The sequence below is a fragment of the Mirounga angustirostris genome, unplaced genomic scaffold, assembly GCF_029215605.1.
Source record: "Mirounga angustirostris isolate CCGP_5_RB_7025 unplaced genomic scaffold, mMirAng1.0.hap1 SCAF_12, whole genome shotgun sequence".
NCBI classification, from domain to species: Eukaryota; Metazoa; Chordata; class Mammalia; order Carnivora; family Phocidae; genus Mirounga; species Mirounga angustirostris.
Window position 1 is genome coordinate 2,005,572 of NW_026991720.1, and position 22,555 is coordinate 2,028,126.

The following is a 22,555-nucleotide window of genomic DNA, read 5'->3' on the forward strand; positions in this document are numbered from 1 at the left end:
TGCAGCCCATCCTGTGGGACCTCCAGAAAGATGACTTGGAAGAAGCCAGTCAGCCAGAGAGGAAGCACCATCCCACCTCCCCTGTTCCCTCCTGCTGATGGTGCCGTGGATGGGACAGGATGTGACAGCTGGGACTCCAAGAGCCACTTCAGATTGTGCATTGCCTGTGAAGACAGCTGGAAGAGTTTGGATGCCCACTGAACGCACCGCTGCCCTGCTGCCCTCCTAGGCTTCTGCAGAGACAGCGACTCCTTGTGTAACCAGACCGCTGCATTCAGGTCTGCTAGGAATGTCCGAATGCAATTCTAACCTATCCTTGACTAGTTTTATTGTTTCCCCAAATGACAGGCCAGTGTGACAGAACCATACATTATGTTTGATTTGAGTGCTGTTTTCATGAACTAAATGTCCATAAATATTGAGCTTTTTTTCTACATTTTATATCTTAAATTCTCTAATTAATGTATCTCATAAACTGATTTTCAAGAATATTCTCCTGTTACTGTACCAAACAAACACTAATCTTGTGTTTTGAATTAATACTTAAGTTTACACTTGACTTCCGTAGTTCTTATCAGTGACTTGTTCTGCTGTCTGGAAACCTCCAGTTAATGTGGTGACTTTACCATATACACTTGAATTATAATTTGGAAGATGTATTCTTTTAGACACATTAGCATTCACGTTGGCAAAGAAAGTTCTTATTCACAAAACATCCCAGAGACAGTTGACAAAATTTGAATAAAATGTGTAGACTAGATAACACTTCCTGTATCATTGTCAATTTCTGGTTTAGATAATTTTACTATGGCGTGTTAACATGAGGGGAAGCTGGTGAAGGGTATAGGGGAATTCTATTTTTGCAACTGTTTAATCACTTGCAAGAATTTAAAGTATTTAAAAATCCCAGAGATATTGTATAAGAAAGAACTATGCTGTAAAATAATTGTGCTCGGTTCAGAAACACATACCTAAAAATTTTAACTCATGTGCAAAGTGCCCTTAAGGGTGGAAGCCAGGTACTTGCAGAGGGTGGAACAGAAAGAAGTGTGTGGTCTCAAGGGCACAAATGTCTGTGGTCCCTGACTTGCCCGCCTCAGCCCTGTGAACGTGGTCTAGCTAGGCTGCATCCAGAGATGATCATGTATTCACAAAGGGCCTTGTGCTACTCCTCAGCCACCTCCAGGACAGGCTTGTACAGGCATTCTTTTGATATTGTATACCAGCTATTTTTTTTTTTTTTAAGATTTTATTTATTTGACAGGGACACAGCGAGAGAGAGAACACAAGAAGGGGGAGTGGGAGAGGGAGAAGCAGGCCTCCCGCTGAGCAGGGAGCCAGATGCGGGGCTCGATCCCAGGACCCCGGGACCCCGGGACCATGACCTGAGCCGAAGGCAGATGCTTAACGACTGAGCCACCCAGGCACCCCATACCAGCTGTTTCCTTGACAAACTGTAGTGTGTGTGTTTCCACATGTAGGCCTGAGAACCTTGCAATTTTTCAACAAAAGTCATGAAAAATCTGCCAAGGACAGTTGTAGTCTTTGATCGTAGGTCTTTCCCTCTCTGGGCAGAAATAGGTCATGACTTAGGCTTATGAATTTAATATTACTCCTGATTATTGGGGCTTATAGAGAACTTTATCCAGTAACACTATTGTGCGAACCAGAGATAAAATTTTAAAATTCTCACACCATTTTAGAGAAGTTAGATGTATGTCTACACCCCTGCAGAAAGCAGAAAGCAAGCATGGGATTGGGTTCAGGATACACTACTCTCACATGTGGCTCATTGGCATATTGAATATTTTAAGCCGAAGGACTTTGAGGTTTACTCTTCTTCCCTAAACCAGGTCCAAGACCCTCTTGTGAGAGATGTCCTCCCTGTACCCAGAGGAAAGGAGCATTCTCACCTCAAGGAATCCTAACTGGCCTTGCTGAGTTCCCGAGTTCCCCAGTTTCCACACTTACCTCCCATTCCTTAACCTATCGTATTTCCCCCAGCTGCCTCCTCTTCATCAGATGCAGTGGAAAGTAGGTCTGTGTCTTTGGGTCTTCATCTCTTTATGGAGCCTCGCATGTCAGCTCAAACTTCTATTAAATATATTTGTGTGCTTTTCTCCTGTTAAGCAGTCTTGGTCAGTTTAAGACCCAGCCAGGGATCCAAGAGGGTCAAGGAAGACTTTTCTTCCCCCCTGCTGTCTTTTAATACAGTTCATATTTTTGTCTTGATCCAAGATGGATCCAAACAACTGCTCTTGCTACCGAATTGTTGGCTACTGATCAGCTCTGCTAAAATTAAATTATTTGGGGTAGGTATTTCCCAACTTTAACAATCACATCCACCAAGTTACTTTGGATTATCTTAGTGAGTGGTTTTAGAAAAGTATATTAAGAAATAGCATTATTCAAAGCCAGTTATGCTGTGGATGCTTTACTAGGATGTCATTGTGGTCATCCATCTAAAAGATAACTTTCCAAGCCCAGAATATCTTGGTTACGTTGTAGGGCATTGATCTTCATGGCCTCCCTCCCCAGCATGTCTGTGTAGTATGTACATGGCAAGCAAGTGGCCTGGGGGCTTTGCTCAACTCAAAACATGTGATTTTGCCAGTTCAACATTTAAAAAATTTAGTCAACGTTAACAAATCACAAAAATTCCACAATACCATAGCAATTTTCACTAAAAGCTCAAACTTCAGTGTCTTTTTTTAATTGAAATATAGTTGTCATACAACATTCCATTAGTTTCAGGTGCATAACATAATGAGTTAACATATATATAGAGAGAGAGAGAGAAATGATCACCACCACACAGTTACACATCTTTTTTTTCTTGTGATGAGAACTTTTAAGATTTACTCTCAGCAGCTTTCAAATATGTGATACGGTATTGTTAACTGCCGTTGCCATGCTGGACGTGACATCAGTGGGACTGACTTTATAACTGGAAGTTTGAACCTTTGATCACTTTGACCCATGTCGCCCACTCCCCACTCCCCATTTTAGGCAACCATCAATCTGTGTTCTCTGTATCTATGAATTTGGGTTTTTATTGTTGTTTTTTAGATTCTACATATAAGAGAGATCATATGGTATTTGTCTTTCTCTGACTTACTTCATTTAGCAGAATGCCTTTGAGGTCCATCCATGTCCCAAACGGCAGGATTTCCCTTTTATGTAGCTGCATAATATTTCAGTGTATATGTATGCCACATTTATTTATCCATTCATCTATCGATGGACGCTTGGGTTATTTCCATATCTTGGCTATTGTGAATAATGCCACAGTGGACACAGGGGTGCTAATATCTTTTTGGATTAGTGTTTTCATTTTCTTTGGATAAATACACAGAAGTGTATTTGCTAAATCATACAGTAGCTCTATTTTTAACTTTTTGAGGAACCTCCATACTGTTTTTCCACAGTGGCTGCACCAGTTTGCATTCCCATCAACGGCGCATCTTTTCATGTGCCTGTTGGCCATCTGTAGGTCTTTGGGAAGATGTCTATTCAGATTTGCCCATTTCTAAATTGGATTATTTATTTTGCTATTAGGTTGTATGATTTCTTTATATATTTGGATATTAACCCTGTAGCAGGTGTATGATTTGCACGCATTTTCTCCCATTCAGTAGGTTGCCTTTTCATTTTGTTGATTATGGGGTTTTTTTGTTTCGTTTTTTTGTTTTGTTTTTGCTGTGCAGAAGCTTTTTTGTTTGATGCAGTCCCGCTTGTTTGATTTTGCCTTTTTTTTTTTAAAGATTTTATTTATTTATTTCAGAGAGAGAGAATGAGAGAGAGCACATGAGAGGGGGGAGGGGCAGAGGGAGAAGCAGACTCCCCGCTGAGCAGGGAGCCCGATGCGGGACTCGATCCCGGGACCCTGGGATCATGACCTGAGCCGAAGGCAGTCGCTTAACCAACTGAGCCACCCAGGCACCCTGATTTTGCTTTTGTTGCCTTTGCTGTTGGTGTCGAATCCAAAAAGTCATCGCCAAGACTAATGTCAAAGAGCTTACCACCTATGCAGTCTTCTAGGAATTTTCTGGTTTCAGGTCTTAGGTTCGAGTCTTTAATCTATTTTGAGTTGATTTGTGTGTATGGTAAGATAGTGGTCCAGTTTCATTCTTCGGCACGTGGCTGTCCAGTTTCCCAGCACCAGTTGTTGAAGAGAATGTTCTTTCCCCATTGCATATTTTTGGCTCCTATGTCATAAATTAATTGACCATATACGTATGGTGTGTTTGTTTCTGGGCTGTCTGTTACACTGATATGTTTCTATGCCAATACCATATTTCTGTCAGTGTTAAGATTAAGCATCTTTTGATTGAGAGAGATTCTTTGCAAGTATTAGAAAATCTGGCAACATTAAATTCCATATTTTGGAATCGTGGCAATAATAACTGCTTTCTTCACTAATCTGTTACCTGCTTGGCTGCAAAAGCCATTTGAGTTTGCCTAGTTTGCTAGAATAAGAGATCAGATCCACCTATTGTTTATTTGTTTGTATTTTTGTTAAAAACATTTTTTAAGTATAGTTGACACGCAGTGTTACATGAGTTTCGGGTGCACAACATTAGCTACCATCTGTCACCATCGTATCATGGCCTCTATTCCCTGTGCTGTGTTATTTATTTATTTTAAATGGAAATTCTGGTGCTGCTAGTGGCTCACCTCAGGGAGGGGTCCGGACAGCTCTGTCTGCAGTACCTTCATAGGCTCTCAGTTTTTCCAGGAAGTAGTTAACTATATTTAACCTGCTGTTGTCTATTGAGATATATCAGTTTATGTGCAAACTGTCTTGTATGAAAGAAGCAAGCAGTCCTGGTACTTACTAGGGAGTAAATTTGAAACTTAACCAGTATTTATCAAAACAGCACTAGAAATGATTTTGCAACAGAATTACGTGACGTACACACAGTCACCCTTACAGATACTCTGGACAGGCAAGCCACGTGCACCACAGAGAGCATCCCCAGTAGACTGCACCAGAGCAGCTTCACAGAAACTGCTGTCGTTGACTGTGGTGTGGCCATCATACTGAGGAACATTTTACAAAATCTGTCCCATGAAACTCACCACTGCATATCTGAAGGGACACCCAAGTGAGCACCATTTTGTTGTGTCGTATAATTTTGTCTTTATGGTAAAAGTCATGTCTGAGGATGAGCAGTGGTTGTCCAAGAGGTGGGAATACGTACCCGTGTGAATGGCATGCTCCCCTGCAGCAGGGTCTGGACCCCCGTGATGCTAAAGGGCAGCCTGGAAGCATATGGCCTTGGCATGGGCACTCAGGCAGATCCGAAGGGGCAGTGGCAGCAAGATGTCAGCTCACTAACTCCTCACAGTCAGTTCTCTTGAAATGAGACCTGTAGGATGCTCCTCCATGGCCACCCCAATTACCAATTCAAAGAACAGAAGAGAGGAGACACTTCTCAAAAAAAAAAAAAGAGTAGTCATTCTTTTCTGAACACTTGCCTTATTTTTAACTCGTGGGCATGATGCATTGTGTAACCGACGTGAGTGTCCATTTGGGGTCCACTACTAGGAAGCTCAGAACCAAACGTACGTTGCTCCCAAAGCAAGTGCACGTGGGTGTGCCGTGCAGCTCAGCCTCCTTCCTTCCCCTCTTTGTTCCCACTCTTGTTGCTTTCTCTTCTTTGGTTCTACCTGAGTCTGTGCTTTCTTGTATTCATCAGAACTCTTTGGTTGCAGGTGCCAGAAACCAAATTCACAAAGCTCAGGGAACATATCTGGATGTTACTCACAGTTTGGAGCTGAGCCCAGCCGAGCCCACTGCAGACCAGCCAGCCCCCATCCAACAAACAGGAAATAAGTGCTTGTTGTTGCAAGCATTATTACAGCAACAGGACTGATTAATCCTCTTCCCTGATCCCAAGAATTTACTAATCAGAATGGTAATAAACCAGTTACCCAACCACTGGGAATGTAAACATGATTACGATGATGGATTTAAATAGAATCACAGAATTTTCCTTTCCCACATCCTTCACTGATGCCCCACTTTTTGGGGACCCAACTTTCTCTTGGTCAGTGACCCAGTTTTTATACAAGAGACCTGAGGCTGTGCTATAATCGTGTGGAAGTCTGCATGGTTTTTGTGATTTGACCTGAAAATGTGTCGTCATCGTCTAACTGTCCAGAGAAGTGGCTACTCCACTGAAGTCCCTGTTTATTGTTCTGTGGTCAAGACTTGGGTCTCCCCAAGCCTTTGATGGGAATGCCATTCCAGAAGGCTTTTCAGTAAGAAAATGACCTGATTTGACACTGATTGTCACAGCTGCCTGAGACTCATTCCGGAGCACTCATGAGATTTTCACTGCCCCCATCCCCAGTGAGGACCAATTCCAGATGCCATCCCCACTGATTTTCCTGAGTGCTGCCTACAACTCACTAATTCCTATGTCAAGTAAAGTACTTGGTTGCACAGAGCAGAAATGGATTCTGCCCACTTAAGCAGGAAAAAAGTTTACTGGAAGGATATGTAGCAGCACAGATATCAGTGGGAAAGCTTGAGAAATGGGTTCAGAAGGCAGGCAGGAATGCAGGGAGTCTCGGCAGCAAGACCCAGGACATCGTGCCCAGGAACAAGTGTTGGGAGGTGGCCACACACGGTCCTCAGTGGACTCTGTCACATCGCACGAGTGACCCATGCAACCTTGGACTCTCCCTCCAGGTTCCAGGATCGGGGCAGTAGAATCAGACTGCCCAGGCGTTGGTCACACGGCTCTGCTCTCCTGTCAGGGCACGGAGAGAGAAACGTCTGCCTCACTGGCCTTCTGAATGGACGCCTGAGGTCTGTGAGCAGCTTCCCTCTGCTGCCTCAGGACAGAAGTGCTTCCTTCTTGTTCAGAGCACTCTGAGTTACAGCTGTCGTCCCCCCCCCCCCCCCCCCCCCCCCCCCGCCATCCATAGTCCTGAGCAGATGATCCTCCTGACAGGTCATCAGAAGACCAGTAGTATGACTTGATGCATCACAGGGCCGACATCATTCACCTCCCTTCACCTTGTCCTGGAGGCATTTTATCTTACAACTTCATCATTACCAGAAGGTGAGTACAGCACAATAAGATATTTTGAGAGAGAGACCATGTTCACATGACTTTTATTAGAGTATGTTCTATTTATTATTATTGTTAATTCCTTACTGCAGCCTAATTTATAAATTAATCTTTATCATGGGTATGTATGTGTAGGAGAAAATGTAGTAGAAAAATAGGGTTTGGTCCCCATGTGCAGTTTCCTGCATCCACTGGGGGTCTTGGAACACATCTCCTATGGATGAGGGGGGACGATTGTGACAAATTTTGGGCAAATAAATTTTATCTTGTCCAAATTTTGCAATGGGATATTCCATCATTTAAAAAATGAGCACAGCCCAGTATATGTGTATGTATTCATAAGTGATATGTGTGTATACAGCTATTTTTAAATAAAACATACTAGATCAGCATTTGAAAAGGATGAGATTAAAAAAAATAGGAACACATATTTTACTTCTCTCCATAAGATATCAGGATTGCCCTACACCCTTGACATGCATGTACCTGGGCTTGGTGACCTGCATCTTTTTCCTCCCGGGTTCTCACTCACTGGCTCTGCCCTGTCGTTAGCTGTGACTGCAGGGATGTGCGCCCGTTTGCCCAAGCATGGGCCTTAAAACATCTCTGCTCTTCCCCAGCAATGAGAACCCCCCCAGACTCAGGGCAGAGGAGCCAATTAGAGCAGCCCCTCAGCCCCCAGCCCTCAGCCCATTGCCCATGGGCTGTGGGGCTCAGAAATGACAGGCTTCCCTGTGAGCCACTGACATGTGGGGCCTTACCAGCAGCCAGGCACCTGACCTACACAACTGTCCTTTGTTACTGTAAACAACCAAGCTTCCGGGGAGAGTAAACCAGAGTCAGATGCTTCCTATCAAAGCGGTTTCATGCATTTCTTCTTCACGTACATGCTAAAATAGTATGGCTCTAAATCATTAAAATGTGATTTGTGGGCGCCTGGGTGGCTCAGTTGGTTAAGCGACTGCCTTCGGCCCAGGTCATGATCCTGGAGTCCCGGGATCGAGTCCCGCATCGGGCTCCCTGCTCGGCAGGGAGTCGGCTTCTCCCTCTGACCCTCCTCCCTCTCATGCTCTCTGTCTCTCATTCTCTCTGTCTCAAATAAATAAATAAAATCTTAAAAAAAAAAAAATAAATAAAATGTGATTTGCCATATTCTGATGTTGAATACCACTGAATATTTTATTTTTATACTTTGGGTTTACATATTTGAAGTGCTGAAGTATAATAGTAATTTATCCCCTAGAAATAAAGCAATTACTGCAAAACAAATATTAGGAATGGCAGAGGGCCCAAGACAATTTGAAAACTGTTTTTAGGTGACCAGCTTGTTGGTCAGATACCAGCTGTATCTAGGTAGGTGTGTGCACAGGGGAGCACGGGAACAGTGTGCCGCGACCGTCCTGGCAGGTTCCCCAGCTGTCAGTCAGAACCGCGTGGAAATAGGCCAGTTAATCAGACGACCGTGAAAGAAAGGGAGCGATTCTGCTGTTCGGAGCAATCCCAACTGATCAACTAGAAGCATAGCAAGTCACTAAATTACAGAACCTCTGAGACTCAAGTTTTTATCCATTACTCACTTATTTCAACTGATTAAACTCATCAATTTGAAATTTTTATAAACTAAAGACTAAAACTGGGTAGGTTGTCAGCTTTTAAAATATATTTAGGGTTCCTATGTACAACTTATACTAAGAGTGTATTTCATTGGAGAGTAGATTAACACTGTAGCACTTAACCCCAAACTCATACAATTTGTACAAAATTGAGGTAAATCCACCCCCCGCCCCCACCACCACCCGGGAGTGATAGAATTTTTCCTGACTGTGAATTCAACATTCAAGAATTTTCTTTTGATAGCCAGAGCGGCAGAGGGGACAAGCATGGAAAGGAGAACTGTCCCCCAGTGAGAACTCCTCCAGAGCAAGGAGACACGTGTGGTGGAACACATGTGAGCAGGACAGGAGGACTATCTCTCGGGAAGCCTGGCCGCAGCGCGTCTCCGATGGGTCCTGGTGACTGTCACTGCTGGCTGGGAGTGGGGCGAGGCAGATGGGGCACTCAGAGGTCTCCCGGTGCAGAGCCTGCGGCACAGGGGAGGACGTGAGCTGTTGTGCAGGTAGTAGCTCTGTCATGATGGAAAGCTTCCTAAATTTAAGTGAGAACTGTATATACCAAGAGACATGGCCCTTCTAGAGATGAAGTTTCATCCTGTGTTACAATGACACTAATTATACATATACTGTTAGTCCTGTGGAAAATGGAAAGGGAGAGTAACCTGCTTGTGACAAGCAGTTTTAAAACAAACAAAAATACTTTATAAAATGCTGAACATTAATGGTATAGATTTCCTTTTAGTTGAGCAATAGAGAGTGGTCTTTTTCAAAGTCCTTGGCCTTATATCGCTGCTAAACTTCTGTATAAATTTTCGTATTTTCATGATTTTTTAAGTTAAGTTTTTCCTCTGTTGAATTCTGAGGCTCCCCTTTTCCTGAGGTGCTACAGATGCCAGAGGAGGGCAGGCTAGGGCTTGAAGGAAAACCGGGAAGCTAGCACGTGGGGTGTCTTTTCCCTTTGGTGTTTTCATTATTCACAGGAAGGCGTCCTCAAAGCAGTGTCCCATGGAAGGGCCTTGACCTCACCCCAGCCTGGATGGCAAAGGTTCAGGGTACAAGAACAGCCAGGGCCGAAAGCTCCGCACCACAGGGTCCCCAAGTCTCCCCTCTAATGTCTCCCAGACGCCTGGGGGCTGCTGCTTCCAGTGAGTGACCCACGCCTACCTGGATCTGGATCTTCTCCCAGTCTTCTTCTGTGAGCTCATGGCCACACCTGTCCTCCAGCTGCTGAAGAACACTTCGGTTTATGGCCAGGCAGTGGTCGATTTCCCAGAAGAGGTCCTCTATGTCTGTGCTGAAGGAGCACAGTATGCGGCGATTGATCTCTGTGAACTGGAAAGGACATGGGAGGCAGTGCATTAACATGCCCCGGTGGGGGGCGGATTCTACCTGTAGGTGCAAGGGAAGTGCCTTCGTGGGTCCTCATCACCTTTTTTACTAACTTTCCTCAGGTCTCTACCTTTGAAGAAGACTTTTTGGGGAAACAGACATATGCATATTTACCTAATAGCGCCATGTCCAGATAGTTGATGCAAAGAGATTCAAAAGGTCCACCTGGTTTAAGTCTTGGTGGTTAACAAGAAATACATTGTAATTAAGAGTTGAGAGCTAATAAAAGGGAAGGGGAAGTGGAGAGGAGAAAGGGATGATCACCCCGCTGTGGCAGCGTGGATTCTGATCTGTAAGCAGGGTGCTCTCTGCGTGCAGCCACAGTGCCCCGAGCTCTTGCCCAGCCAGGGAACCAGCACTCTTCCCGTCCCCTTGCTTGCCAGCTGGCTTCCCAGTGTGGTTGCAGATTATGAACGATCATCTTAGCGTGACCATAAACAAACAAAAAAGGAAATCTAAGATTATCCCCATCTTTTAAACTAGTTATTCATTCTGCTTTTCTCAGCAAGCCCTAAAATCGTAACTTGAAAACTCCCATTGCCTAAGGACCTTAAAAATCCCTTTATGGGAGGTAATCAATTTATGGACACTTGTATGGCCCCTTGCTACAGAACAGATCTTTAGGACTTATTTTAAAATGGTTTCCCTTGCCAGTCCACCATAATGGAGGCAGCATATTACATTTTACCTCAAACTTAAGAAGTTTGCTCCAAAGTACTGTCCTTAAATAGAGTTCTCTAATGCCCCCCCCCCGTTCTTTTTATAAAGTACTACTTTTTTTAATAAAGTACTACTTTTTTTTATATAAAAGGATTTAGAGAAGCACAGTGATCTTAGGCAAACGATTTAGCGGGTTGTGGGATGGTGTGCTTTCCCTCCTGATGACACAAGCTGGAACTGCCAGGGTGAGGCGGAGTTACTGCAGACTCTCGGCTACAGCGCAGGGATTCACAGTGAGAATTCGCTCATATCTGATTAGCAAAATGGAACATGCCTACGTCATGTAGAAGTCACAGTTGCTAACTGCAGAGTGGCTTAATATGGTATCCTTCACTCTCTTTTCGTCCCCCAGACTCTGTTTGGTCTGTGCTCTGATTTGGAAATATTTACCGTGTGATTCTCCCTGGTTTCTCCAAAGATGCTATTGCTTCTTTTCAAAAAGGAAGAAGGCCTACAATTATTGGTTTATTAGAAATTTAACACATCTAAATCTTTAGTAGGGCTTTTATTAAGACAGTTACTGTTTTGTTAGTGTCTTGGTTACAGTTCTACAGGTTTTAGGTGGTTTGCCCGTCTTGCCATGAGTCCTGCATGAACAGGAACAACCACGTTAGGAGCAATGCCTAGATAGAAAAGTGACTTTGTGATTACAAAGGGCTTCAAGAGTCCAGACGTCAGTCGCCTTGGATGGGCTTGGAAGGAAGAACAGTTTCATGGTTTTCAGTTCGGTTGTAAAGATCTGGATTATCAGAGAAAAGGCAATCATAGTTGAGGAATTCGTTTGAGAAAAGACTGGAAACAGCTAGGGCATTGGGTGGGGGCAGAGTGAATGGTTTTTATTAAAGAGTTTTTGGCAAGAACCCTCAGCACTGTTGGTGGGAATATAGATTGGGACAGCCGTTGTGGAAAACAGTATAGAGATTTCCCAAAAAATTGGAACTGCCATATGATCTAATAGTTTGAGTACTGGGTATTTGCCCAGAAAACACTAATTTGAAAAGATACATGCATTGTTTATGTTTATTACAGCATTGTTTATAATAGCCAAGATATGGCAGCGGCTCAAGTGTCCATCCATAGATAAATGGATAAAGAAGATGTGGTACACACACACACACACACACACACACAGAGGAATATTACACAGCCATAACAAGGATGAGATTGTGCCATTTGAGACAACATGGATGGACCTAGAGGCTATTATGCTAAGTGAGATAAGTCAGACTGAGAAAGACAGTTACCATATGATTTTATTCATGTCTGTAATCTAAAAAAATTAATAAACGAAAAGCAGAAACAGACCCATAAATACAGAGAACAGATGGCTGCCCGAGGGAAGGAGGGTGGGGAGATGGGCAAAGTGGGTGAAGGGCTGTGGGAGAGACAGGCTTCCAGTTACGGACGAACGAGTCCCGGGGGCGAAAGGCACAGCAGAGGGAATCTGGTCACTGGCGGGGTAACAGTGTCGTGTGGTGACGGATGGGAGCGCGCTTGTGGTGAGCACAGCGTGCTGCATAGACCTGTGAGTCACTCGGTTGCACACCTGAAACTAACGTAACCTTGTGTGTCAACTATATTCAAATTAAAAAAAAGTTTTGGGGATGGACTGTATTATTTATCTTCTCAAAATAATGTGATACACTTAGAAAAACTCCTTTAAGTATCATTGTTTTTAGAACTTTCTAAATGTAAGAGCTAGTTACTCTAGATCATCCCTGTCCAAAAGAAATGTAATATGAGCCACATCTGTAATCCTAAAACTTGTAGAAGGCACATTTAAAAAAATTTTTTTAAAGGTGAAGTTAATTTTAATATTTTACTTAACCCAACGTATCCAAAATATCATTTCAAAATATGTCAACTGAATAAACTATAAATGAGATATTTTATTCTTTTTTTCCTGTCAAGTCTTTGAGATCCTGTGTGTCTCTAGCCTGTTTCGATTTGGACTGGCCTCACTTCAAGGACTCGACAGGCACCTGCGGCTTGTGGCTGGTGGCTCACGCGGACATTACTGCACAGATCTGATCATCGGAGAGCGACCACGGCACCTGAGGCACGGAGATGCCACTCAGCGAGGGTCGCACCAGGGGCTCCTTTGTTGAACATCTGAAGACTGATGTAAATAGCTACGGAGTCATCTGTTCCAAGGGCTGTGGTGGCTGTCACCTTCTTACTCTCTTGCTGGTCCTTCCCCAGCACAGAGCTCTCTATAGAAGTTGGCATCACGTCCAGAAACACCACAGTCCCACTCCTCCCATGCTAGGTGGGGCCACGTGACATAGCTGTTCAAATGGAAGTGGGGTCTCTGGCCTGGGCACACAGGTCTCTACCCCCCCAGCCCCCCCAGGGACGGCACAGAGAAAGGCTGCAGGGGACAGTGCCTGCATCCTACAGGGTGGCATGCTGCCCTCGTGGGTGGGACCAAAGCTCCTACTTTGAGTCATTGGAATTTGGGGGTCGTTTGCTCCAGCAGTTAGAAGTGTCCTGATTCAGTGATCACACCTGTCTCATGTCGTTGGGCTTGGTGATGTGAACGAAACCCATCAGAACTCAGAGACAATTAGATGAGTGATGATGATGTAGGACTTTACAGCTCTCAAGTATTCTAGTCTGCTGGCCAGCTCTCATGTGTGTCTTTTGTTTGTTTTTATGTGGACCCAGCTGGCAGAACAGAGTATGTAAGTCCCCTCCAGAGCTCCTGCTCCAAGGCCAGACCCCAGAAGGTGCCTTCAGGGATGAAGTGTACCCTTCCGCTTCTTACTCCCCTAAGAAGACGTGGACACACACAGGAAGGGAGGGCAGCTGTGGTGAGTGTGCCCTTGCTGGCCTTTGTCCCCGGCTGGTACAGGAGACTGCTGGGTTTCAGGGAAAGGCGATGCTGGGACATGACAGGCGCCCACGCGGCTGGTGGTTGGGGTTTTAATGGTGTGTGTGGGAATCTTCCAGGTACCTGTGTTTTGGGGGTTTGTTTGCAATTGTGTTTTGGCCATACAAACGCCCCCCAACTTACAGTAGTTTGACTCAGGATTTTTCGACCTCACGATGGGGCGAAAGCGATCCACACTCAGCAGAAACCGTGCTCCGAGTTCTGAACGTGGATCTCTTCCCGGGCCAGCGATACGCGGTCCGATCCTCCCCCCGTGATGCCGGGCGGGGGCCGCAGCTCCCAGCTGCCACGCGATCACGAGGGGCCACGGCCGATACACCGACAGCCATCTGCACCCACACAGCCGTCCCGTCCGTCACTTTCAGGACAGCGTGCCGTGTGTTCCAGGAGATATTCGACACTTTACTGTCAAACAGGCTTCGTGTTACATGACTTTGCCCAACTGTGGGCTAATGTGAGCGCTCTGAGCACACTTAAAGTGGGCTGGGCTACGCTGTGACGTTCGGTAGGTTAGGTGTGTGAAATGCATCTTTGACTTAATGATATTTTTGATTTATGATGGGTTTATCAGGACCTCGTGCCATCCTAAGTCAAGGCACATTTGCATTTAGAGGCTTGGAGGAAGATGCTCTTCTGTTATGAATCAAATTCTATTTCACGCTGACCCTAATTGTAATTGCCAGGCAGCTGGAGCTTAATTTAGGTTCTTCAACTGACAGTGTATCCTAGGGCTTTGATTTTAATTTTCTTTGTTCTTTGGCTCTTTGACTATTTGATAATCTCTAAACAAATGATTGAGAGAAGAGTTCCCTACTGTGTAAAAGGGAGAATTCCTTGGAAATCTGTATGATGGCCTTCTGATTCATGTTTCATGATCCATGTGCTCTGTGAGTTTTCTTGACATGAGAGCGATTTCCCATATATACATGGAATGGAATATAAGATCTTTTCTTCCTTCAAAATTATGCCTCAGAAAAAAGGGGTCATATTCTGTTCCAGACCTTACAAAGGATTTCGGGTTATGAGGCGTATTCTGAAATGCTTTCTGGACACAGAAGTGCTGTTTGGAGAACATGCAAGAGTGTGAATGACTGACTTGGAGGCTCATTCTCAACGGTGGCGCTGGGACCAGCGGCCTTGGCATCCCCTGCGAGCTTGTTAGAAATGCTGATTCCCAGCCATGCCTCAGACCTCCTGGGTCAGAACCTGGGGACTCTGATGCTTGCTCAAGTTTGAGAACTGCTACTGCAGAATTCACCTGCTTGATTTTAAGAGTCAAAGTTACTTACCATGGCTTTCATCACCCTTCCTGGGGGTGTGACCTCCCAACCTCCAGGTTCAGAGGTCCCTTAGAGAGCAAGAGAATAACTGTGGAGGCTTGCGCGTGCGCACACACGCTTATGTGATATTAACGGATACGTTGTGTGTGATAATAGATCTATGTATGCCCGGATGACTGCAGGAATCCCGACTGTTCTGACATGTGGATGAGTTCTTGCAGCTTGAGATAAAGCACCTTAGATGGAAACATAGCTGATATGCTCTGAACAGCTGTGTTTGGTGACTCCCAAGGGGCCCTGGTGAGGCCCTAAGTGTCACCTCACCCAGGCGCGTCTCCTCCTGCCTTCACCAGGGCTGTGGGCACACGCCTCGTTGCCTTTATTACTACGGACTTGGCGGCTGGGAGTGCTGGGCCTCATGCTATTATTACACCCTAAGGTGTTTGTCAAGGGTTCCCACTCCATCTTAGCATTTCTCGAGGGCTTAGGATGTGCGTGACCATGGCAGGCGCTTTGGTGCTTGCGGAAAACCTGGGCTTGCCAGCTTTTGCAGATGCAGCCAGTAAATCGGGGGAGGATGGGTCTTAATGCTCAGTGTGCCAATCTGAATGCTAATTGGTGTCATACAGCGAAACAGAAATACATGCTCGGGATATGTTATAATACATGAGAATTATAAACTAATTCTAGACTCAAATGTTTGATTCTGCAAGAGATACCTAGTATAGAAGAAACAAATACTGCTTTAGTCATATTCCACAAGTTTTGATATGTATTTTGCTCTTAATTCAATTCAAAATATTTTCTAGTTTCCATTATCATGTTTTCTTTACCAACAGGTTATTTAGAACTGTTTCTGAATTTCCAAATGTGTGAGATATTTCTAGTTATTTAAAAATTATTTTAAATTTCTAGCGTAAGTACACTGGTCAGAGACCATGCTCTACACATTTTAACTCTTTACGGTGTGATGAGAATATTTACGGGCTGTGTTTATAGATGGTCTGTTTGTATTTTGGAAGAGCATGTGTACTACGGTTGCTGGTGGGTGTTCTGTGTGTCCTGCCCCCTGGTGCCTTGGCTTCACGTATGTTTGCTCTGATGTCAGTACCCCGTCTTTTTCTGTGTCGAGTTTTCTGTGTGCGTATCTATGCGTATATCATACGCACGTCATTCTTCTTTTCATGCGTAAGAGTCTCCTCTGAGTGACCCGCAGCTGGGCTTGTTCTCACTGGCACGTTCAGTCTGGAGATTGCTCGGTGTGTTCCCGTTCTGAGTTTTCTAGTTGTCCTGCCATCGGTTTGTTTTGATCTCTGCTCTTTTCTTCAGTGGAAATTTCTATCTCTAGTTTTCTCTCTACTAATTTGAAGGTTAAAACTCCATTTCAGTTCTTTTAGCCGTTACCTTGGGAATGCATATTGAAATTATTAACGTCGAAAGTCCATCAGAATTTCCTCTTCTCACATAAGCAAGGATCCTGGAGTGCCTGACCGGGATAGTCTCCTGGAGGTATGTCAGTCTGGTGCGGTCAGGCTCTTTTCCCTCTCCTTTAACCCTGGAAGACATCAGTAGTCTTGCTTTACAGTCAGTGCCAATTTGATTTATTCGCGTTTTTACCACTTTCTGTGCACTTCACCCCTTCTTGCTTCTTGGAATCTGGGATCATTTTCTTTCTTCATGAAAGGCATCTTTCAGAATTTCCTTTAGTGGAGACATTTTAGTGACACTCTTTCCATTTTTCTCCGAAATTGTCTTTCTTTTGCCTCTTTTTTTTTTTTTTTTTTTTTTAAGTAGTCTCAATGCCCAGCGTGGGCCTTGAACTCACGACCCTGAGATCAGGAGTGGCACGCTCCTCTGACTGAGCCAGCCACGCACCCCTTGCCTCTGTTCCTGACTGGAATTTTCATTTGGTACATGTAGAATTCCAGGCTGGCTGAGATGTCATGCTCAGTCCTCTGGCTTCTGCTGTTACTGCCAGCAAATCTGCAGCTTCACTAGACATGCCTTTCTTTTTCTTTCTTCTTTCTCTCTCTCTCTTTTCTTTCTTTCTTTCTTTCTTTGTTTCTTTCTTTGTTTCTTTGTTTCTTTCTTTCTTTCTCTTTCCCTTTCTTTCTTTCTTTCTTTCTTTCTTTTTCTTTCCTTCCTTCCTTCCTTCCTTCCTTCCTTCCTTCCTTCCTTCCTTCCTTCCTTTCCTTCCTTCCTTTCCTTCCTTCTTTCTTTTTCTTCCTTCCTTTCTTTCCTTTCCTTTCCGTTCTGTTCCTATCATACTGGGGTTCTTTGGGCTTTTTAAGTCTGTGTATCTCCTTCCCATATGAAAAATTCATAGCCTTTCTGCCTCAGGCTGTCCCCATGCTCCCTTTCCCTCCTAAATTCTGGTTCCCGGATGGAGCCCTTCATGTCCTTTCCTCAGCGTGCCACTCCCACGGGAGGTGATGGTGCAGAAGGAAAGGGAGGCATGAGGAGACCCAGGGTCCCTTCCCTGCTGGGAGCTGAGGGCTCAGACTCAGTTTTGTTTAGCATTTTATCTCTCTGCATATGAGTTAAATACACATGTATGAGGTAGGAGACGCAAACTGTAATTTTGGAGATTCCACATATGAACTAAACGCTCTTATATTTGCGCTTAAAATCAGCACTGTACAGCATAAAATTTATGCTGATAATTCAGAATTTTTTCTTTGCTTGGAACAACATTAAATAGCAGATAAAAACCACCAGGGCAGACTGAGACGGGGGTGGGGGGCAGGCAGACTGAGAATGGCCAGAGAAGAAAGTTTTGGTTTTGAACAAGGGTCCCAGTGTTCACTGGGCAGTGTTCCCGTGTCCCGGATTTTTCTCAGGCCAACCATTTGCTGAGTGCCCAGGTGGAGCTCCTACTGCTCTCACCTCTCTACAAGAGTGCAGGCAGCTGCTGGCCACTGCTGCTCCTGCATTCCCTACATGGGAACCTCCCCCGGTACAGGCGCAGGGGCCACTCACCCTGTCTGTGCAGTCCCTCCAGTTTGGGGTCTGCACCCCCCCACCCCAGCCCCTGTCATCTCAGCAGTCCCCCCCTGCCCTAAAACCCCTTGCTCCCTGCTTGGCTCCCTGTCCCCTGCATCTCTTTGTACTTTTGACTCTCCCCACTTTTTGAAATTTACATTCTTAATGACACATGTTGTTTGTTGTGTGTCCCGCAGGAAGGCGGGTGCCGTAGACGGGACCCCCTCCCCAGGAGGTGGCCCTAGGGATTTGGGGGGGAAGGGACGGGGGTGGACAAGTTTTGCAAAGCGCAGAACTACAGGCGTCAGTCATGGAAGGGGCTTGGAACAGTTTAATTTGTATTTTCGTATCTACTCAGCCTGCCTAACAAACATAATATCATTTTCACACTTGTCCACAAATCATACTTTCTTCCTTAGTTGCAATTAAAAGCATTTCATAAATGAGAAAAGTAACAATTCCTTTTATATGTATTGGTGGTTAAGGACTATTAAAATGTAGTTTATTCAATCTAAACTAAATAACTTTACCATTCAGTGTTTGCACGGTGAATGATTAACGGGATTGGTACAACAGTGTGGGAATGGCTGAGTGAGCTGGGGACCCAGGTGACCTTTAACAAGGGGGCCCCCAGCTTGCAGGAAGGCTGGGTGGGAACAAGGAGGGCTGAGCGGAGGGCTCAGAGACCCCACGGGAGCAGGGTGGGGTGGGGAGGGGGCTCTGACAGCTGCGACAGGCAGCAGCGGGGAGGGGGCCTGTCCTCTGATGCCGGCGTAGCCTTCTTGGAGCGCTGGCCTCACCACCTCTTCGTGGGTCCCGAAGTCCTCATCCTGGGCCTGTCTGGAGCCTGAGATCCCTTGGGGCCTTGTGCCAACCTTTCTTCTCATGACTTTCCTGTAGGAGTTTCCCAGCCGGCCAGTCATTTACAGAGTCCCCTGAGTAACTGTCCTGTTTTCCGGTTTCCATGACTTCCCCGCACCAGTGGCTCCTGCAGCCTGCACGTAGGCCCAGTGTGCGTGGGCTCCTCTCGTGAGCGCGCTCTTCAGCTCTCACTGCCCTGGGCACTTAGCGTTGGCTGGATGCTGTTATCTTTTTCCTGTGTGTATTTCTTATCTCCTCGAATGAGTTCTTTAGGTTCAGAGAAGCCCCTGATTCATGCTAAGGCCCTTAGCATTCATTTAAAAATCTTGATTTTAGGTTTGCAGTCGATTAGAAATGAGGACACATACATGCCCCAACGTACATATTCTAAAGGAGTGCAGTACAGTATCCTTTTTGGGATTAAAAAAAAAGAACAGTGCCTATGAGCAAAGATTTTGAAGTTATTTCCAACTATCAAGATTCAACAAAGCACTGGCGTTTAGCTTTTAATCATAACATTGACATTAGCTTATTAATACATATACTGAAAATCCTTCAGTATATATTTACAGCAGATTTCTAAAAGTGAACTGGTGTGACCTTATTCTTGTAGCTTCACATATTCAAAAGTTAGCAAGGGTGATATTTATAAAGCTAAATCAACATATACTTATCGACCACCTGTTGCGGCCAATTCAAAGCCATGTCCTAAGTGTAGCTATTATTAACTATTTCTTAAATCTCAAGTTCTTAAATCTCAGCCCCTTCTTGCTTTCTTTATTTCCTTACTGTTATTTGGGTCAGATGTTCTTAGTAATTGAAAGGGCAAAAACTGGCAAAAAAAAGAAAAAAAAAAGACAGTTGAGTTCTAGTTTTTAAACCAATGATTATTAATTCTACAGAAACAAAGTGTAAAATATTCAGTTTTAAAAAGAATGAATGTCTTCATATGTTTTTCCTTTTAAGTCTCATATTTCAGATACTTGATAAGAGTTTAGCTTATTGATATGTAAAGCAATTACTGGTCATTTACAAGTAACATACTGGCTAAACATTAAAAAAAAGTATACTAACAAAAGTACCCAGGTGAACTTTGTGTGCCCGGGAGGCCTCTCTAAGTGATCCGTCTGGATGTCAGCAAATTGCCTACTAATGTGTTGACTTACGACCAGCCTCAAAAGCAAAATGAAAGCCTGGAATTTACGGCGTATCAGCGGGTCCGTCGATAAGCTTTTACTGGTTTACTGTCCTCCCCGTCTCGCTGCTTGGAGAGCCGCTCCAAGTTAGCAACAGAGTGTTTGCCATCGCTCCGTGATGGAGGAAGTCAGGACTGAACAAACTTTAAGACCATTATGCCGCTTGGTGAGATGTCAGTGGAACAAGTAAGGGAAATCTCATGCAGGGGGGTGTGGGGGCAGGCAGCCCCAAGTCAACCACGGCATCTGACAAATCACTAACCCTACTTCTTAAACAATGCTCAGGACTTTTAGCTTGGGTGGAGATAGTATAATGCATTTGAAAAGTCTTAATTGCAGCAATAAAAGACCATACCTCAACTATATGACATATGCTAGCAGAATTTCTAGATAAGGATCAAAGGCATTCAAGGACCAAGCACTGCATTGTGGGCAACACTCCGGCTTTCTGTACACACTGGGACAGGTATGAGCGCAGCAGCTTTCCTGACCTCCCCCGGCAGCTGTGGTCAGAGCTCACCGAGACGTGTTGCGAGAGTGCCCCAGGACTGCTGTGCCCTCCCTCACAGCCCCAGTGCCCGCTCAGACAAAGGCACTGCTGACTCTCACCCTCTCGGGGACAAAATCCAACACTTGATCTGTTCAGTTCTTTACACAGGACTACAATCTGTTTAAAAGAACCCACATCATAACACGACATCACTTTGTTCTCGTTTAGTTTGTTAGGAATGTGCCAATGATATTTTAAAGCAAGGCAAATCTGCAAAAAGAAATTCTCAGTGTATGGAAGCTTTACTATTTGTAGAAAGACGACCTCAGTATTTTATTAATTAGTTAACATCCAATAGGTGCATGGAAACCAAAGTAAGAAGAGACTTCATTAATCCCCTGTAACAGAGGAAGGAAAAGGCAAGACCAGAGTTCTGTTACAAGAAAGAGGTCAATATATAAAAACAGAATGACCTGAGCTAATCTAATCGACAGTATTAAAAACATGTCCATGTTGGCGAGACCTTGAAGCTCTAAACAAAATAAGCACCTCCTAATTTATTATGCCTAAAAATGACACACTATTCTCCCTCTTTGCCTTTCTTTTCTAGTAATTATAGAATTTTCCCCTGAAGGTAGCATATTGTTACTGCACTTTTTGCTTTGTAAACTTGCCAGTTTCTCAAACTCAAACATTAGATGTCTAACCGTTCACTGATCTGCAGTTCCATGCACACATAGGTGGTGGGGAGGGTGGCGGGTGGACAGGCGCATGAAAAGGCACAGGCATCAGAGGGCAGAGCCACCAGGCAAACTTCTGGAGGAAAACCTGGCATTTCTGGAATGTCACTGACTATGTTACAAAGCTAGGCTCCCACCCAGACGAGCCTTGATAAAGTCATTGTTCATTCTGGCTTTGGAATTTACTTGTTTTTTTTTTTTAAAGGTGGATTACTAGGAAAGTTACACACACTGCTTCTCCTGAAGTGGGACTTGAATGCACATGTTCAGTTCTGACACTAGCAGGATGGATATAATGAGAACCCAAGACTGAGAGTTGTATTTTTATTTCAAATATCTTAGTATGTGCTTTCTAGATTTTCAAGCTTCTTGTTACTGGCGAGCTTATTTATTTATTTTTTTCTTAAGATTATTTATTTGAGAGAGAGAGAGTGTACGAGCAAGTGCAAGCTGGGGGAGGGGCAGAGGGAGAGAGTCTCAAGCAGACTCCCCACTGAGTGTGGAGCCTGATGTGGGGCTTGATCTCATGACCTTGAGATCAAGACCTGAGCTGAAATCAAGAGCTGGACACCCAGTCGACTGATCTACCCGGATGCCCCACAATTAACCTTTTTTATTGTACGTTCATTAACAAATTGGTGTAGCTCTAGGTATTTTTAGTACTTTTGTCCTTTAATCTACATACAGAGTTAAGAGTTTACCACCCCATCATATTATATTATTAGAGGAATCTGAGTTTGCCTACATACTTACTTTTACTAGGGTGTTGTATATAGTCATATATTTTCATGTTACTAATTAGCATCCTTTCATCTCAGCTTGAGGAAGAGCTTTTTGCATTCTTGTAAGGCAGGCCTAGGGGTGATGACCTCCCTCAGTTTTGTTTGTCTGGGAACATCTTTATATGTCCTTCATTTCTTTCTTTTTAAAAAAAATTTTTTATTTTGTTAGTCACCATACATCATTAGTTTTTGATGTGCTGATCCACGATTCATTGTTTTCGTATAACACCCAGTGCTCCATGTAGTATGTGCCCTCCTTAATACCCATCACCGGGCACTGGGCTAACCCATCCCCCCAACCCCCTCCCCTCTAAAACCCTTAGATTGTTTCTCAGAGTCTACAGTATCTCATGGTTCATCTCTCCCTCCGATTTCCCCCCTTCATTTTTCCCTTCCTTCTCCTAATGTCCTCCATGCTATTCGTTATGTTCCACAAGTAAGTGAAACCATATGATAATTGACTTTCTCTGCTTGACTTATTTCACTTAGCATAATCTCATCCAGTCCTAGCCATGTTGATGTAA

The 22,555-nt window shown here is 44.4% G+C and overlaps 1 protein-coding gene and 1 long non-coding RNA gene across 9 annotated transcripts in view; one reads left to right on the top strand and one right to left on the bottom strand.

The window, feature by feature from the left end:
- Positions 1 to 8,542: 8,542 nt before the first annotated feature.
- RNF32 (ring finger protein 32) overlaps positions 8,543 to 22,555 on the bottom strand; it is a 45,376-nt gene continuing 31,363 nt past the window's right edge. For 5 of the 8 annotated variants that reach the window (XM_045863978.3, XM_045863979.3, XM_045863976.3 and 2 more), the window contains 2 exons: positions 9,863 to 10,030; positions 8,543 to 9,166 (listed from right to left, as the gene is read on the bottom strand). In XM_045863978.3, the coding sequence (XP_045719934.1) occupies positions 8,915 to 9,166; positions 9,863 to 10,030 (420 nt within the window). In that variant the 3' untranslated portion in view covers positions 8,543 to 8,914. The other 3 variants (XM_045863980.3, XM_045863984.3, XM_064575667.1) reach the window with 3 other exon arrangements.
- LOC129045459 (uncharacterized) overlaps positions 12,703 to 22,555 on the top strand; it is a 39,648-nt gene continuing 29,795 nt past the window's right edge. The window contains exons 1-2 of the long non-coding RNA XR_008505210.2: positions 12,703 to 12,931; positions 13,475 to 13,620. This is a non-coding gene — a long non-coding RNA (uncharacterized LOC129045459). The remainder of the gene's footprint in view (positions 12,932 to 13,474; positions 13,621 to 22,555) is intronic.